Below are 17,487 nucleotides of genomic sequence, written 5' to 3'. Positions count from 1 at the left end.
TTAAAACAGCTGTTAAAACTACTAATTTGTCAGAATTAATCCACGTAATATTATTTTAATGCTTTTATAGTCCGGTAAAAACTGACACTTCTGACTTTGTTCTTTCCAGTTAATTGTTGCCTATATGGTACATGGAAAAGCCCCAGTTTCAGTAATTATGTAACTATAGTGAATGGGTTCCTGCAAGTTTCAATGAGTTTCAAATACATTACGATAAATTAATTCATGCAAGTTCCAAGAAGTGACACATACAGCATTCCTTTATGACTGATGTGAGTCTTCCCACAAATCTGGTCAGTCTTATTGTCCTATGACTGGACATTTCTCATTCATTTAACCCTTGTGTGGTGGTCGTGTTTTTGTTACTCATCCAATGTCTGCTGGACCTGCAACATTATTGGGTTAATAAAACAATAACGATTTATAAAGATTTATGTAAAATACTTAACAGACGAAATAAGGTTTTCATGATTATTGAGGATTGTTGCTTTGAACTGAACAAACTGAAAATGGATTCAATACAGCACACATGAAAAAGCGTTGTACCTTGAGATGCCCAAGATGTTGAAAATATCAGGGCAGCACAGGGTTCTTTTTATATCTAGGCAGTTATCCGCTTGTCCGAATTGTCTGCATACTAAAGAGTGTAAAACATAGCGGGAGCAGAAATGTTTTTGGTGCTATGTCAAAACCTTCTGTGTGTGTGAGTGTGTGTGTGTGTGTGCATGCACATGTTGTCCACCAACAAGCTTGGGGGTGATTTCCAATTTTGAAAAGAAAAGAAATAAGAATCCTTATGAGCTCGAAGTGTGTGATGAGTGCAGGGCTTGGGACATTTGGCAATAATACCTAATAAAATGGTGAAGATGGTTGTATTCATTCTATGAAACGTGCTGCCATTCTGGAGGGATGTCACACACACACACACACACACACACACACACACACACACACTCTAACAGCATGTCCCGGTAGGAGGAAGACAGAGTGAAGGTACATGGCAAACCTTTTTCTTTCATTTTGCTCTGTTTACTTCACCTACAATTACTACACTTCTATTATTCTCTGATCCAGTGAACCGAACACCCCATATGTAATATAAATGTGTAGGGGGGTTCAGAGTGTAAATGTATCCTTTTACATGTTCTTCAGAAAATGAGCCAAGGCCAGTGAATCTCAGGCTTGAAAAATAATTAATTCTATCAAGTTTCTTTTAGTAAATATTGAAAATGGCTCCCATAGACCCAAACACCACACAGTAGTACTGACTGTGGAATAGGCACCTGTGCAATGTTCCTAACACATTACCTGAATTTCTTCCCAGTCTGTTGGCCTTATAAAGACAGAAAATTATACATGATATCGATAGTAGCATTTGTACGTATTACCTGACCTTAAGTGTTCTATATGACAAAATACAAGCAAAGACACATAAATAAACTAGAATTTAATGAAATAAAGGGATAGCCTGCAGTTTGTCATAGGGTTATCAGTGCCAGTAGAGATAAGCACAGGAGTGAAGAGGGAAGAAAGCCCCGCCCCCACAGAACATAGCATCCGCAAAGACTCTGATCTGGTTCAGTGGAAACATGCAGGATGTGAGATGTGAATAGTGTGAATAGTGTTTATTGATTGAATACACCGAAATAGCGTTTATTAACTGATTAAACGAAAATAGTTTACAAACTGTTGTTTACAAACAGCACTCACAGGGTTTGTTATTCTGGAGCATTTTTGCTATCATATACAAAATACAATGAAAGTGATCATATATTAGATTATATTCATGCAAAAGTCACATTACTGCCAATGCTGTTTCAATATTCATTCTGCCCTTAAACTGAACCACCGAAACCTTTACTGTCATTTTTTTCTTGACAGATGATCTCTGGTTGAAATAGGAACGAGCCAATGAATTACAGCAGCTTCGTCTCATTATAAAGTGGTATCCTTAGGTGCAGTCAGCCATATGCATCTCTCAACTTTCATTGGATGGCAAGTTTAGAATAAGCATGGAGCCGATCTGTCATTGGTTGTGGTGGGTTTCAGCTTCACCGTGGCAAAAGGGTTGGTCCCTCTTCATGAGCAACACAAGGGATAGAACAGTTCCATTAAAGAAAGCCATAGCTCAATACCGTTTCAATACAGTTCAACTTAATGAGCAGACATATCTGTAGTGTACATATTTTATAATGTTAATTTATACCTGGGGAAAAGTTCTGGTTGAGGACCATAGCCTTCTTTTCTCTGCAGAACCAATGGTGAAGAATTAAACAATGAAAGTTTTTTTTCTTTTGAGACAGGATGTAAATCAGGCAAAAACTACAATAAGCAGTAGGATGTCTTGTGTCTAGTGTATCACAGGGGAATATAGTATTGTCCCCACATGCACACAAGATCAGTGTGAGAACCACAGGAAACTCTGCCATGTAAAGACAACACACACACACATACACACACTGACAGACCCTCAGCAGCTGGAACTGCCTCCCTCCATCCACCAGAAGGAAGGCTGAGGCGTCATGGAGAACAAAACTTTACCACAGTGCCTCTGCTGGCCAGACCGGGGAACAGAGACTTAACACTCAGCACAAAATACACCTCAACAGTACCTTTCACTGCCTACCTTGGGTATTATTAAAATGCATTCATGGCCAATGGTGAAAATTAGCTTCTTAAAAAGAACATTATTAATCATTTAATGGATGGTTTGGTTGTATGTTACTTGAATGTTTGTATTTCTCCTTCATTTTCTGTCCGTGATTATTTTTTTCCCTTTTATTGATGACCACTGTAAAATAAAGCATCTTTTGCTCTTTTGAGCATACCGTTTTCTCTGAAGGAGTCGGTGTGACAGGCCAAGAGCTGTTTGATTTGGATGGTGGTGCCGGGGGAGGAGGTGGAGGAGCATGGCTTCTGCTGCTCGTTGATTGGTCAAGTATGTTACTCAGGCTGCTGCTGCTTCTAAGAGAACTGTTCGTGAAAAAAATGCCAAGTCATGAATGGACAAGAATGCTACCCGAGCAGGTGCTGCCAAGCACAAGATTACAGCTCACCCGGGGCCAGGTGGTCTGAGTGTGTCCTCTATAGGGCCAACATATTCCGCTGGAAACCAGCCCTGGCTAAAACAAGAAAATAAATGAATCAACATACACTGACAATGGTATCATGGTAATAGTCACTTGATGTGACTGAATATCACATTATTAATAGTTATATTTCCTGGTTTATACAAGTAGATTTCATCACCGAGCAGAATTCTCAGAGCGGCCATATAGCCAGCCGTTTTGGGGTGCTGACACAAGCACAGTAATTGTCTCTCCTCTGGAAAATGATAGAAGGGTGGGGTTTGATGAAGAAGAGTGGGGGACCAGTGCTCGCATTATTCTGGCACCACCCACTCCGAGAGATTCACCAAAAGAGCTGGAGCGGGAACGAACGGGTTGGGGGGAAGGACCTAGGGATAGAAAAAAGGAAACAGGGTGTGAGGTGCATAGAGGTTCTTGATCCAGTCCTTAAGGACAAAATGCCCGTCCAAATAAATGACTCTTTCCCATTTTCCAACATGGCAAGATGAGCTCTGCTTGCTCAGGTGTATGTGCAACTAGAACAAAACAAAAACCTGGAGTGACTGGGGGCCCCCAAGGGCTGGATTAAAGCTCTGGTGGAGGGTGTAGAACCTGAGGTTTTGTGATAGCATTTTGTGTCTTTTGTGCTGGTGTTTAGTCCTCTCACCTCTCGAAGGCACCCTGCCTAAAGGCTGCTCAGCCCAAGAATGGCCTTGAAAGTCAACCTGACAGAGTTGGAGAAGCACAATTTATTGTTCGTGCGCATGTCATTGAAGGAACTTAAGACCTTTGTTCATTGTCATGAAACTTCTCACCATGTTGTCCTCCAGTCTTGATGGAGTGTGTGGACGGGACACTCTCGTTTGGTTGACTTGCTCCCTCCATCCCTCTGCCCTCTGCTGCAGGCCGCCCCCTGTCTTTATCAAGAGACATATCCTCCTTTAAATTTCAGTGTAGATTCAGTTTAGAATGCAAAGTTGGTCCCTTTTGCCCTCTTATCTATTTGACAAAATAAAAAATAGTTAGTGACTTCTCTCTGGAAACAATTCTTATTTATTTCAAATTATTTTACGCAGTCCATGTTTACTATTTGCAAGACAGCAATGCTTGAATGAACCAGGCAAGCTGACCTCGGCTGTGACATCTTGGCAGCGTTTCAGAAAGAAATCCATTTAATGCCTCAGTTGTGAGAAAGTATGTGCGAACACATACTGAATTATGTATGAACATATATACATATGAAAACTCTAAACAGAAACAGTAGTGGATCCACACATCAGCTATAGCCCGCAGCAGAAAGCAGACACCAGGCAGCCCAGTCTACAGGTCACATGTCTCTTCTCTTACAGATCTTCATACGTCGCTAAATAATCAGGCACTGATTAATGCAAACAGTCAAGCTTAATTAATTAATTGATTAATGCAAGTCAAACAGAACAACCAATGAATATTGACTGGGTGTCCTTGGGCACCTGGTTGGGAATCTGTGCTTTACTCATGAAGAAATGCACATGTTGCATTAGAAGTGTATTCATAGACCTCACATGCTCATAAACATAGTTAGAAAGCTTACTTTTTATATTTTCCTCTTTAATATACACTCAGAGTGGACTGTTATTCAAACATTATAGAAGTGAAATCTTTCTTCTTAGGGTTGTTATTAAGAAACATGTATAATGCATTCTATAGTCTTGCTTTATGACAATATGTGATTTATGATAGGCTTGCTACAAATAAATATATCATATAGGATGAGGAAGATCAGTTGATGTTGTACCTTGTTGATGAGATATACAATAGACTGGGTGAGTCCACAGTGTTTCTCAGCCAGAAAGCGATATCTCCTCTCTTGCTCTTTCAGTGCCTCTCTCTGACTCTCCCTTAGGAACTGCACATATTCACTGCCATCCTATACACAGGCATAGTGCATAGTTTTATATATATAAAGAGAGAGATATTCAAAACTGTAGTACAGTGCACAGAGTTTCCAGAAAAACAGAACATTTCGGAAAGAAGTCCTTCATCAGCTGTGCAAGCAAAGTGCTTCTGAATTAGTAGCAGGGGGAGCCAGGTTATATATGAAAAAGTAGATGTGTAAATCATAACATTCATTCCATGGGGTTGTAAAGTTAAAAGAGTGCATATGAGATGAGTTCACCATCAGTAGCCTCATCATACCTCCTCTACATTTAACAGTTGTTAATTAATATTTTTAGTGCTGTCCCACATCAATAATCGCCTAAACTCACCTTTGAACCCCCTCTCCTCAGCTGTCTCTCTAGGGCTGTTGCTTGGTTCCTCACCTCCATCTCATAGCGTCTCCTACTGGCCTGGAGGCCAGAGTGCGCCAAAATCAATAATTAAACTTATAATAATACAAAATTCTGAAAGAGATTTATTGCTGTTATTATAACATGTGTAGCTGTTACTTACTGATATGTAATCTTTGTCCAGTCTGACATTATTCTCCATTTCTCTGAGGACTTCATTGTAAAACCAGCTAAACTGAAACACACACACAGATCATTATGACCAAGAGAAGAAAAAAGTGGAGAACAGAGAAATATAGGTAGATATGGGTGAATGTGGGTAAAGAAGACATACCACTCCTTCAAGCTCAGTGGTAAGTCTCCTCTGACTCTCAGAAATCTGAATTAATATATTTCCTATTAAAACAAATATTGTACCTCAGTACATGACACACTTTCAAACCTAAAATAACACAAAGATGTTCCCAGATATCGCCACAGGGATAAAATGATCTGACGTTTTTGATCTTGTGTGGACCATCTTGTGGGTACAAATGCTTTTTTACAAAAATGTATACTTTCATTTCAAAAACTAAAAGAGCCTAACAATTTTGGTTAATAAGATTAAGGTTAGGGTTAGGTCTAAGTGTAGCATTAAAAAACTAAAGAAATAATTATGTCACTGGAAGATCCCTACAAGAATAGTAAACAAGACTGTGTGTGTATGTGTGTAAGGCTTTTAAAGGTTAAACACATGGAGTGCAGTTGATGGTCTGTCATCATTTATAATTTACCACCACAGAGGGGCCTCTGTAATATGATAGCACACATGCATATATTCACTGAAGCCATATAAGTAAGAACTAAAAATTTAAAATTGAATTTAAAACTTGCACCAAAAAAAAATGAAGCAGAAAAAGACCAAAGTGCCATGTGAATAATCCTTTCTAATCTGTATCTGTGTGTGAAGGCCATAGTCTTCAATTGAGTTAACAGCCTGCAATAAAGCCAGTTAGTCAACACAGAACTCAAGCTGTCCAGAGATACTAAAGTTGGGAGTGTGATAGTTTAGACCTCTGGGACTATGTTCTAATTTTACAGATCCACAGTCAGTCAGTCAGCCAGGCATTAGAGAAATCACACAGTGGCTGCTGGCATTTTAATTAAATTACCATAGCCCTCTGTGCAATGTGAATAGTTCTGTTCATAATGTAAAGTACAGTACAATTTTGATGAATTTAAATCATTTTAAAAAAGAAAAGGAAAAAATGAAGCTGGTTCTTACCCAGTAAATGAGATGACATGGTCTGCAAAGCCTGTTCGCCCATCTTTGCAAGAGCAGTGAAATAGGCTTCACTGGTCACTGCCAGGGCTTCAGACATATACAAAACACTCCATCAGCATTCATTATCATATTCCACTTGGTTGTAGAGAATATGTACAGAGAATATTAGCCAAGTGCTTATTTTTGAATGTACTACATGAGTTTTAACAGTGAGTGCAAACTGTGAATGTTTACACACATGGGTAATGCTGTAATCAGTTTAGAGTGTTCAATGGCAGATGTTATGATGCATTACTATCTATATTAACTGCTATATGACATTTGGTGGTGTGTCTTATTTATGTGTTTACAATGATGATTAGTTCTTTTTTGGACAGCGTCATGTCACCTGCTAGAACAAAGCTTTCTTTCTTTCCCTCACACCCCTTTTACACTTTCCATTTCACTTCTTCAAAAAAATGTGACTTTTACACATCTCTCCCACATTCAAGTCTCAATACCTTGAAAAGCCTGAATGTAGTTATTCCCCAATGCTACCAGACTTTGCAGGTTTGGATTGAACTGTTCCATTAGAGTCTGAAGCAGAGACAGAAAGAGAAGGAGATAAAAATGAGAGAGAGAGAGAGAGAGAGAGAGAACAAGAGAGACTGACAATGTTACCCACATTTTTCTCTTTAGGATGGTGTTTCCGTTGGACCAGTAACTACAGTTCAACAAGCAGCATGTGTCAGAGAGCCGTCTTCTGCACTATGATACTGAATTAGACCTTCTCTCAGTATAAGACATTTAATAGAAGAAGGGATATTTTAGCCTGGACACCTCAGTATATCAGAGTATTAGCCACTGGGGTGCTTAAGAGGTCAGCCTGTTCTGTTAAATCGAATTTAAAAAGCTGGCACTCTCTATCAGAAACAACCTTTCCCTTGGATTAGAAATGAATATCTACCTACAGTTCAGTTTGGGCTGATTTTCTTGACCCCTGCTACCTACATATTTAAAATAGGCAAGGAAGTTTGTGTTATCTTTGTGAAATCTGATCATTGTAACTAAATAAAGAACTGGGTTTATGAATTGAAAATGTTAGACTTACCACGTATATTCCAAGTGTTGAGCGGTGTAACTGGTCACTGTTAAGCACTGACATCCTTCTGGTAAATCAAACAAATCAACAATAGCTAAACAAAGAGTTCTCACGAAACTCCAATAATGTCAGTAATGTAAACTACTGCCCTGTGTGTGTGTGTGTGTGTGTGTGTGTGTGTGTGTGTGTGTGTGTGTGAGAAAGAGAGAGAGAGAGAGAGAGAGAGAGAGAGAGAGAGAGAGAGAGAGAGCGAGAGAGCGAGAAAGAGCGCTATTGACACCATTCTAAGCTGTAAATTATTGAACAAAGATAGATAGTAAAGGTCTGGGAGTGGACTTAGCCACCTGCTACAAACACTGCTCACTGTCTTAAAGAGGTGGGGTGAGGTAGATCATAACTGAGAATGGCATTTGATACAGATTTCAAATGTAAATCCTAAGTATAACTCAATTTTTAGAATAAAAAATATATGAGTGAGATCAACTTGTAAAAAAAGGTTTTCACAAATATGTGTATAGCATTTATCTTGTGATTCCCCCTGTTGTTTGTTTATTTACTTACTTACTTACTTGTACATTTATTCATGTATTCATTCATTATGATACTCTATTTTAAAACTGACTGGCTAAAAGAGAACAAAAATCACTTTGACAGATTTTCAATTTACAGAATGAGAAGGAAGAACCTATGGCAGGAGCGGGGAGTGACGTGTGGGAACTGTAACCACAGCTGAGCACTACACTGTGGAAAAGACCACTATCACTATGCAAAGAAATATATTGAAACAAATGTAATATTTTGAATTATATTAGAAATATATTGTGTATATTTTTTAAATATGTCATACATTTTGAACATTGTGAGCTATATTAATATTTTACTATATTTCTACTGTGGCCTAATGTGTTTAAAATTAACCATATACACTGCCTGGTTAAAAAAAAGGTTACACACACACACAATATTTAATTGGAACCCCTTTAGCTTTGATTACGGTACGCATTCGCTGTGGCATCGGTTCCACAAGCTTCTGCAATGTCACAACATTTATTTCTGAGTTGCATTAATTTTTCCCCAAGATCTTGTATTGATGATTGGAGATTTGAACCACTGCGCAAAGTCTTCTCCAGCGCATCCCAAAGATTCTCAGTGGGGTTCAGGTCTGGACTCTGTGGTGGCCAATCCATGTGTGAAAATGATGTCTCATGCTCCTTGAACCACTCTTTCACAATTTGAGCCGATGAATCCTGGCATTGTCATCTTGGAATATGCCTGTGCCATCAGGGAAGAAAAAATCCATTGATGGAATAACCTGGTCCTTCAGTATATTCAGGTACAAGCCTGACCTCATTCTTTGGGCACATAACATTGCTGACCAACTGCAGCAACCCCAGATCATAGCACTGCCTCCACAGGCTTGTACGGTAGGCACTAGGTATGATGGATGTATCACTTCAGCCACCTCTCTTCTTACTCTGGAACAGGGTAAATCTGGACTCATCAGACCACATGACCTTCTTCCATTGCTCCAGAGTCCAGTCTTTATGCTCCCTAGCAAATTGAAACCGTTTTTGCCGGTTAGCCTCACTGACAAGTGGTTTTCTTAAGGCTACACAGCTGTTTAATTCGAATCCCTTGAGTTCCCTTCGCATTGTGCGTGTGGGAATGCTCTTACTTTAACTATTAAACATATCCCTGAGTTCTACTGTTGTTTTTCTACGATTTGTTTCCACCACACGTTTAAGTGATCGCCGATCACGATTATTCAAGTTTTTTTCCGACCACATTCCTTCTTCAAAGATGATGTTTGATGATGGTAGCTGATCAATAGAAGCCTATTAAAAACGAAACAATGCTTGTAATAAGATTAAGTCTGTATTATGTCTGCATGCATGTTACATCTTAATTTAGACGTTACGACAATTGGAACGATGGAGGATAATAGATCGCTCGTGCCAACCCTTATAAATAAGCTGTGTCCTACCAAATGTCAGGGAATCGTGTGCGCAATAGTGTGTAAATGTGTGCTGCTTCTGAAAAAAATACAAAAACATTTCAATAATTTGAAAAATGCTTTTGAAAAAAAAAAAGATCAACTTTTGTTACCCTCCCGCGTTTTCTGCAACAAAACTTACAGTAAAACTCATGTTGGTTGCCCGGGCGACCGAAGGGGGCCGACTGCGAGCACGTGACCGTGCTGGGCCGCTGTTACTGGTTGGGCTCCGTGCGTCTGTCCTGCTATTTTCCCAGACGCGGGATCCTTCCTTCTCATCACTGCTCTAAACCTCCTGTCCTGTCCCGAAACATGGAGCTATCTGTGGCGGGGGACCGTGTGTTTGCCGCCGAAGCCATACTAAAACGTCGTGTGCGCAAGGTTAGTCCCGAGCATGTGTTTTAGTCTGGTTTGTTTGTTTCGCTGCGGCCTAGTTTCCTCACGGTTAAACTTTAGCTAGCTAACCTAAGAGAATAAATTCTGAGAGAATACAATGCCGTGTTTCCACTCCAATTTGCAAGCCTAGAAAAATGTTCACTTATATAACCTTATCCCACGAAGGTGCCGAGAGCATTCAACTAAATTTTTAGTAACGATCCTGTTGATATGGTTAGCTATTGTGAAACGATATTTTTTGAACTTGACTGTAAAGTGATGTGATCTCTCTAGCTAGCTAGCACGGTAGCCATGTAGCTAGCTATCGCTAGCTAGTATGACGGCGCCAGCTGTTTTGTGTCTGCGCGAATTGCTAATTCTGACAAAGAGCAGTCTGTCCTTGGGACAAGGCGATGGTTTATTTGGAGTTAGAGATAGCCTACCATATATTGATTGTTAACGACAGTCGCTTTGCTGGGACAGTACTGGAAATCATTTAGCTAGAGCGCACACAAATATTAGCTTAAATGTTTGCTGTCATGTCCATGAGATTAGGGAAGTCACACGTCTCTTTTTAAACTATAGCAAGAATAAGAGTAGTTTCTATCACAGTAACCTTTTACTTTATGAAAATTGATGTATAGCTAGCAAAGTTCACTTTTGCCTTTGTTTTCATTACAGGGGCGAATTGAGTACTTAGTCAAATGGAAAGGGTGGGCTATAAAGTAAGTTGTCTGAATCGCTTTGTTATTAATACATTTTTAAACAAACCATTGCCCAGACTGATTGCAGGTTTTTGGTGCTCTTGCAGGTACAGTACTTGGGAGCCAGAGGAAAATATTCTTGATGATCGTCTTGTAGCAGCTTTTGAACAAAAGTGAGTTTTGCTGTTTCTTTCCTGTTAAGCCACCATACAGTGCATACATGTGTTTATGGCAGTGCGATCTGTAAAGACGCAATTGACATAAAGAAAATCCATGTCTCCAATTCTGCACACATGCATTTGTTAGTTTAGACTTCAGAAATGAGCATAAAGTATTTCTTACACCACATAAATGTTTTATTTATTTTCAACATATTTGCCACATTGGGTGTTGCATTATTTGTCTTAAGTTGTAATTATGCTTCCCACCCTGTATGGTGTGCTGTCCGAAACCCAGGCGAAATTAAACTGAAACAGTAATCTTTATTTACAAAATATATGTGGTTATAAGCAGGTTCAGCAAGTTAGGTATACTGCATAAACTACCTACTGAAGTTGCCAACAGATGCTTATGGCGCGAGACAATGCACAATCATCATCTAGAGGAAAGGAAGTCCGCTGATGTTTACTGTGACCGTTGCATGTGTTCTGAATGCTGCTGTGGCCGTTGATGTACGACTGTTTGAAGTGGTCTGCGTGAGTCACAGGTTTGCACTCTGATGTAGGTTTGCAGGAAATACTCAAACAGTCATTTCTGCCACATAAGAACACTATCAAAAATTAGTGAAAGTTGGCTATGAGTGAATTGTGGTGGTGTGTCTGATGTCTTTTTTGCTTATACAAATAAAAAGAAATTTGCAGCTGATGTTGCAAGTATAATGCACATTTTAATGCACAAACTTGTGCAATTCCCTATACAGTATAAGCTTACATGATGTCACACCATTTATCAAAATACATATTCTAAAAGAAAGAATATGCTTGGTAGTTGATTCCATAACACACTTGTTTAACACTGGTATGAGACTCAGCATCTTTGTCATCTTGTCTCTCCTACCAGAGAGAGAGAACAGGAACTTTATGGACCAAAGAAGAGAGGACCCAAGCCTAAAACCTTGCTCCTCAAGGTTGGTCAATACAGTAAATTATATTATTAAATGTCTATTGTAGTCACATATGTACAATGTTCAAACTTTTAGGTTTCAAGTGTGTCATTTTGTAACTAATGTGATCTGTGTCTGAAGTTGGGCTAACCTAAGAAATCCTTTCTGTTTTTACTTGCTTTAAGCATGTTCCATTATAAACTGATGTTTAGTCATGGTTTTTCTGATCCTGCTTTGGTGTGTGTGTGTGTGTGTGTGTGTGTGTGTGTGTGTGTGTGTGTGTGTGTGTGTGTGTGTGTGTGGCATCCAGTCTAGAGCACATGCTGCAGAGGGCTCCCCCCGAGTCCCTGAATTCAAACACAGTCGCCCCCAGCCATCTTCCAAACCTCCACCTCAACCTCCTCCCCTTTCTCCACCTTCATACCCCCCCAGTGGCCCTTCTAATGCCAAGCTTCAGTCTGGAGCTGCCCAGCCAAAACTGAAGAAAGACATCCACCGTTGTCATCGTATATCACGGCGGCCCTTGCCCCGCCTAGATCCTTTGGCTCAGCAAGTTGGATCATCCGGTCCCTTCTCATCCCGCCCCACAGTCAGCCCCTTCTCTGAGACAGTCCGCATCCTTAACCGGAAGGTTAAACCTCGGGAGGTGAAGAAGGGTCGAGTAATTTTAAATCTGAAAGTGATTGATAAGCCTGGGGGTGGGGGATTAGCCAATAACAGAAGGACTCCAAGTGCTACCCACCAGCCCCACATTGGGCGGCAAAAAGTCCCATCTCGGAACAGGGTGATCGGAAAGAGCAGGAGGTTTGGAGATGTATCATATAGAGGGCTGCACCTACCTGCCACAGCTGCTGGATTCCCTGTTTTTGGAAAACCATTCGAGTGTCATCCAATGGAGGTTTCTGAAGAAAAGCCCAAGGTAGAACAGTGTGTTCCCAAAGTAGCCTGTAACTCATCATCTTTACCGTCTTCCTCTCAAAGTCCAAAGGTCATGACCCCAGACATACCTAAAGCACTTAGTGAACCTCCTTGTTCCCCCTCCAGCCCTGAGGTGTCAGAGGGTGAACTCCTTTTCCCACCCCCAACACATCCCCAACCTCCTCCCTCAGCTGCCCAACCCTGTCAGGCAAACCTTGCCATTTTACCTCCTGCCAAACCCAACACCCAGCTAACAGACTGCAAACCTAACTCCACTCCAGCTCAGTCCACCCTGCCTTCCTCCCCCATGTTCTCATCATCATCATCTTCATCATCCGAAGACAGTGAGCACATCCTGGACCTCTCCGTGCCTCACAGCACTGAACGGCGTTGTCGCCGGCGCAACTCCTTTGGCCCCCGCCGGCCAGCTGAGTTCCCAGAGAATCCTCTTCCTCACAAAGTCTCGGAGGAAGATGAGGATCTGGACTGGCGTCCTGAGATGGCAGCACGGTGTGCCAACGTGGTCGTCACAGACGTGACGACCAACCTCCTCACCGTAACCATCAAAGAGTTCTGCCATCCTCCAGGTCTCCCTCCACCAGTTTCTTCTGCCTGCTTCTCTAATCATTTATCAGCTTCAAATAAAACCAACACTCGACCATGAAAACCAAAAAAGAGAAAACTCTTTGAACACAGAAGCTACAAATATTGCCTTTTACCTAGGACATGTTTGAGGACTTATTTGTCTCATACATTATACCATTTGTTGGTCTTAGAAGCAGGTCCCTTTATAATACTGTGCCATGACGTTCCCTTGAAGTGCCAGAGAAGTGGGAAAGGGTAACTCTGAAATGGGTTTCTGTCCTTATCATGTTTTACACAAAACCCTGCGGGTAAATGTCATGCTGGTTGCACTCGCAGTAAACAGTATTTTACTGAGTATCGGTGAGAGGCTGAGTAGCTTGCATTAGTTCACTGCCTATTCACACTCTTTGGTCTGGAGCAGAAGTCTGTCCTGTGAGCTGGAGCAGGCAATTACATTTTTTTCATGGAATAGCTTCTATGATGGATTTTCCATTTTATTTTATGCCCTACCTTGGTCATCAGCCTCCGTGTCTGGCATGTGAGCATATGTGCTCGGTTATATTGGGTGTGGTTGGCCAGTGTTGCTATCAGAGACAATGGTCTGGTCTAATGATCAACTGTCTGAAAGCACCTAACATTTTTATAACTGTGTAATAATAATGGTCTTATCTCATGGGACTTTTCACCCTGAGCAATTAATAGTTCAGCATTCAGACGTATACAACTGGGATACACATTTATAGGGGATAGGGTGAAGGCACTGTTGTTTCTGTTCTCTATTGAGAAAGGCTTATGGTTTCTCAGTCCTGTGGTGAGAGTCGTCGAATTTTATTCTATACAAACCTGAAGAAAACAAGTCAGACTGCTTAGTTGTCCAATAGACTGGCTTCAACTAGAGAGATCTGGTGTCAGCTGGGGGGGGGGGGGTGACTGCAGTTTAAGTATTTGCTTCAGTTAGGCTCCCGCTTTGTCACTGATCTTTTTTTAAAGATGTTTTCTGTAAGAAGTCTTATTTGCTGGTGTTCACAGATGTCCTCTTCACCTAAATGAAATGCCCTCAAGATGTGTAAAGATGTTTTTGCAACTTGCAATCAATGATCATTGAAGAGGTAATTCACTACATGTACTCAGTGTGTCCTCGCCATGTGCTCCTTCCTCCCCTTGAGCCAGTGGGTCACATTACCAGCCCTGGAATCACCCATATCTTTGTCTTTCTGTGGTACCAAACATCAGCAGGGGGGCTTTTGGAAGCAGCCATTGCATTCCACAAAGATGAGCTCCAGTTGTCATGTGGCACTTGTAAAGGAAAGCAGGGTTTTGATCTCATTGCCATGCTGAAATGGGTTATGCTCCAGTATGACTTTCATTTTAAGGCAAGCTCCAAACCCCTGAGCCACACTCTGCTAGCCAACAAAAGGAAGGCCACACAGCAAACAGAAGTGGGTGGTGATGTCATATAACGAGATGTGCAGTCTTACTTAATGGAGACCTGGAATTATCTTTTGAATTGACCCTATTTGTTTCGATAATAAGCTTGGAGCACTGGCTTTTAAAATGTGTTCTGCTGCAGTATTTATTCTCCTGGATAATGGCAAACAGAGTCTTTTTTTTTCTTCCTGATTAGGCAGTAAATATGGGCAAATGCTGGGCATTGAATTGATTATCTTTGAGCAACTTGTTAGCCATTGAATGCGCTGAAAACTTTATAGACTGTTACAGTTGTAAAGTAGTGTTTTTGCCTTGTAAATGCACTTGTTTACAAAAAGACTGTTGACAGTATGTTGGTCAAGCAAGTCAAACATAAAAGAAGGCCATTGTAGAAAAGCAGGACATTTTCTCTTAGTCCACCACCGAAAACCTCTCACAGGCATAGACATGCATTTATTATCTGTTCTCTTGATTCTCAAACAGCCTTTCAAGAACAAGTCAGTGCTTCAGGCTGGTATGCTGAACTGGCACCATGCAGCGGCACCTTGGCCTGGGCCCCAGCTTCCGTCGCCAGCCCCCTGGTGGTGGCGGCAGTAATGCCAGCTCCTTCCCCCAAGGTGGAGCTGGCCAGAAGCGCCAGTAATCCCTCCTAACACTGACCCCTGCGGGGACAGCATACTGAGGAGAGTGCTCCCTTCCCAAACCCCTGCCGGGGCATTAGCTACATCACTCCGGCATGCCAGCCTTGGGCCTGATCAGATCAAGATCCTCTCACGGTTAATCCCCAATGTTCAGGAATGGCAGTTTTTCAGTTGTTTATTGTGATTTGTTGAATTAATCAGCTTGATAGCTTTGAACTGATTTTTTTTAGTTGATTGACCTGCATGACAGCCATATTTAGTTGTTTTTGTTGTATTTGTTTTTTGTCTTGTATATTGTTAATTTCTTGAAAATTAATGCACTTAATATTTTTTGGCAGTGTATGTTGATTCTTATTTAAGAAAGAAATGCTATTGTAATGCTTTTATTATTTTTATTTATTTAATCGTGCAAAGATGGTTTTATGGCATGATTCTGTGCGACTTAATTGCATCTTGTCAACAAACTGCACAAGAGGGCCTAGCCTTAAGATGTCCACCGAAATAATATTTAGTTTCATGTATACATAAAGTATTGTTTTTTCTTTCATAACTTTACACGTTTCTTTTTGTTCTTCTTCTATTGTAATTGTCTTATGAGACTAGAGGGTTTTCCTAAGACTTTGCACTTGGGTCCTGCCGAATCATGCCCATTATGTGTTTGAGGCGATTCTCAATATATGCTACTCCATGTGGTGGTGCACTCAAGCTAATGCCATGTCACTGTGTAGATCAGAAGCTCTGTCCTTATGTATTGTCCCTTTAAACTTTGACATGAAGCTCTTGTGTAAAGGAAGACTGTGAACTACACTTCTTGGTAAAGACAGGGGTGTGTGTGTGCGTGTGTGCGTGTGTGTGTGTGTGTGTGTGCGTGTGCGTGCGTGCACACGCATGCACGTGATAGAAGGCCGTAGAGATAAATTTGGTCTGAAATTTTTGATTCTGCCTTATCTATCCAAAGTGCTGCAGTCTTACGCAGGTTAACTTGTGGGGAGGGGGTCGCTGAAGTCTTTCTTGGTGTATTTCTTTCTGTCGCGAGTGTCACTGTAGCCTCACCTGAGTCTCTGGACATGCTCTCACGCAATAATGAGCTTTGTGTTGAGTTTGGAAAGCAGAATCTCTGATGATACTGTTTTATGATGAAATTATGATTTTGCAGTGATAATTTACAGGTTTATTTTGGTTTTTTATACTACATAAGAGGCATCTTTTTATTGTGTGTTCTGTATAGGTTTTTCAAAATTTTAAATTGTCTAGCAAAAGAGATCAAGTTTTGTACTGCTTTCAAATAGTGTGCCTAGGATAGCTTGTAAAAAAAAAAAAGGTTTGAATAAATGCTTGTCTGTGGTTTTGCAACTGAGTGTGGTATGTGTGGAGTCCATTTATATTAATTTCAGCATAAAAAGGCATTTACAACTGACAAATGTAGTGAAAGACTTGAAGGCTTATAGTTTTTTGAGTGCTACCTGATGAAGTGCTGCCTAATTAAGCTTTTCTCCACAACAGAATTCCAACCCAGCTTTTTATGTCTAGCTGTCTAGTAGTCCCTAGACATAGTGTTAGACTAGTCAGTAATGTACTCTATAAAGACGCTATACAGTAGGCATTCATTTTACATTTGGGTTTTTGACGACTATTTGGAATGAGGTGTTCATTAAAGTGGTCAGATTCATTCTATTTTTTAATCACAGTTGTTAAATCTTAAACTTTAATGGAATGATTTTTGAAGCTAAACCTGATTTTATTATTTATTTATTTAACGAATCATTATTTATTTATTTGCTTATTAGCTAACTGCGAAATCACTTTTGTGACATTATCCCTACAGGTTTTTAAGTGTATACTGTAAGGTTACTTTGTTTACCAGTGTAAACATTAGATTTTATAAATCACAGCTAATGGAGACGCAGGCTTAATTTCGTATACTTTCAGAAGTGTCCATTTCCAGAGCTGTGTGCCTCGAATACGTAGTTGTATAACTTCACACTAGAGGGCAGCACTCTACAACTCGTGCAAAACCATGGGGACTCGAACGGCTGCTTGTCGCTTCTCTATTCCAGT

General features: G+C 40.6%; 2 protein-coding genes across 6 annotated transcripts; one reads left to right on the top strand and one right to left on the bottom strand.

Moving 5' to 3' along the window:
• Positions 1–2,001: 2,001 nt before the first annotated feature.
• Positions 2,002–7,746, bottom strand: baiap2l2a (BAR/IMD domain containing adaptor protein 2 like 2a). The gene is made up of 14 exons (XM_026998062.2): positions 7,693–7,746; positions 7,103–7,178; positions 6,603–6,689; positions 5,673–5,734; positions 5,502–5,573; positions 5,318–5,398; positions 4,846–4,977; positions 3,884–3,985; positions 3,736–3,793; positions 3,250–3,457; positions 3,057–3,122; positions 2,829–2,973; positions 2,207–2,247; positions 2,002–2,077 (listed from the first exon to the last, which is right to left on the bottom strand). The coding sequence occupies exons 1-14, from the start codon at positions 7,744–7,746 to the stop codon at positions 2,002–2,004; spliced, it is 1,260 nt and encodes a 419-aa protein (XP_026853863.2).
• A 2,166-nt stretch (positions 7,747–9,912) lies between these two features.
• On the top strand, positions 9,913–16,787 carry cbx6b (chromobox homolog 6b). Of its 5 annotated transcripts, XM_081711278.1 has the most exons (6): positions 9,913–10,057; positions 10,733–10,776; positions 10,863–10,928; positions 11,443–11,475; positions 11,815–11,881; positions 12,168–16,787. In XM_081711278.1, the coding sequence occupies exons 1-6, from the start codon at positions 9,989–9,991 to the stop codon at positions 13,437–13,439; spliced, it is 1,551 nt and encodes a 516-aa protein (XP_081567404.1). In that variant the 5' UTR covers positions 9,913–9,988; the 3' UTR covers positions 13,440–16,787. The 5 variants fall into 5 exon arrangements, with proteins under 5 accessions (XP_081567404.1, XP_026853733.2, XP_081567405.1 ...); XM_026997932.3 differs by lacking the exon at positions 11,443–11,475; XM_081711279.1 differs by lacking the exon at positions 9,913–10,057 and having other exon boundaries at positions 10,731–10,776; positions 11,443–11,461.
• Positions 16,788–17,487: the final 700 nt, after the last annotated feature.

Source organism: Electrophorus electricus, chromosome 3 (assembly GCF_041902795.1).
Source record: "Electrophorus electricus isolate QZ-2024a chromosome 3, ASM4190279v1, whole genome shotgun sequence".
Taxonomy (NCBI): Eukaryota; Metazoa; Chordata; class Actinopteri; order Gymnotiformes; family Gymnotidae; genus Electrophorus; species Electrophorus electricus.
Note: the sequence above shows the minus strand (reverse complement) of the source record. Positions and strands in the feature narration are given on the sequence as shown.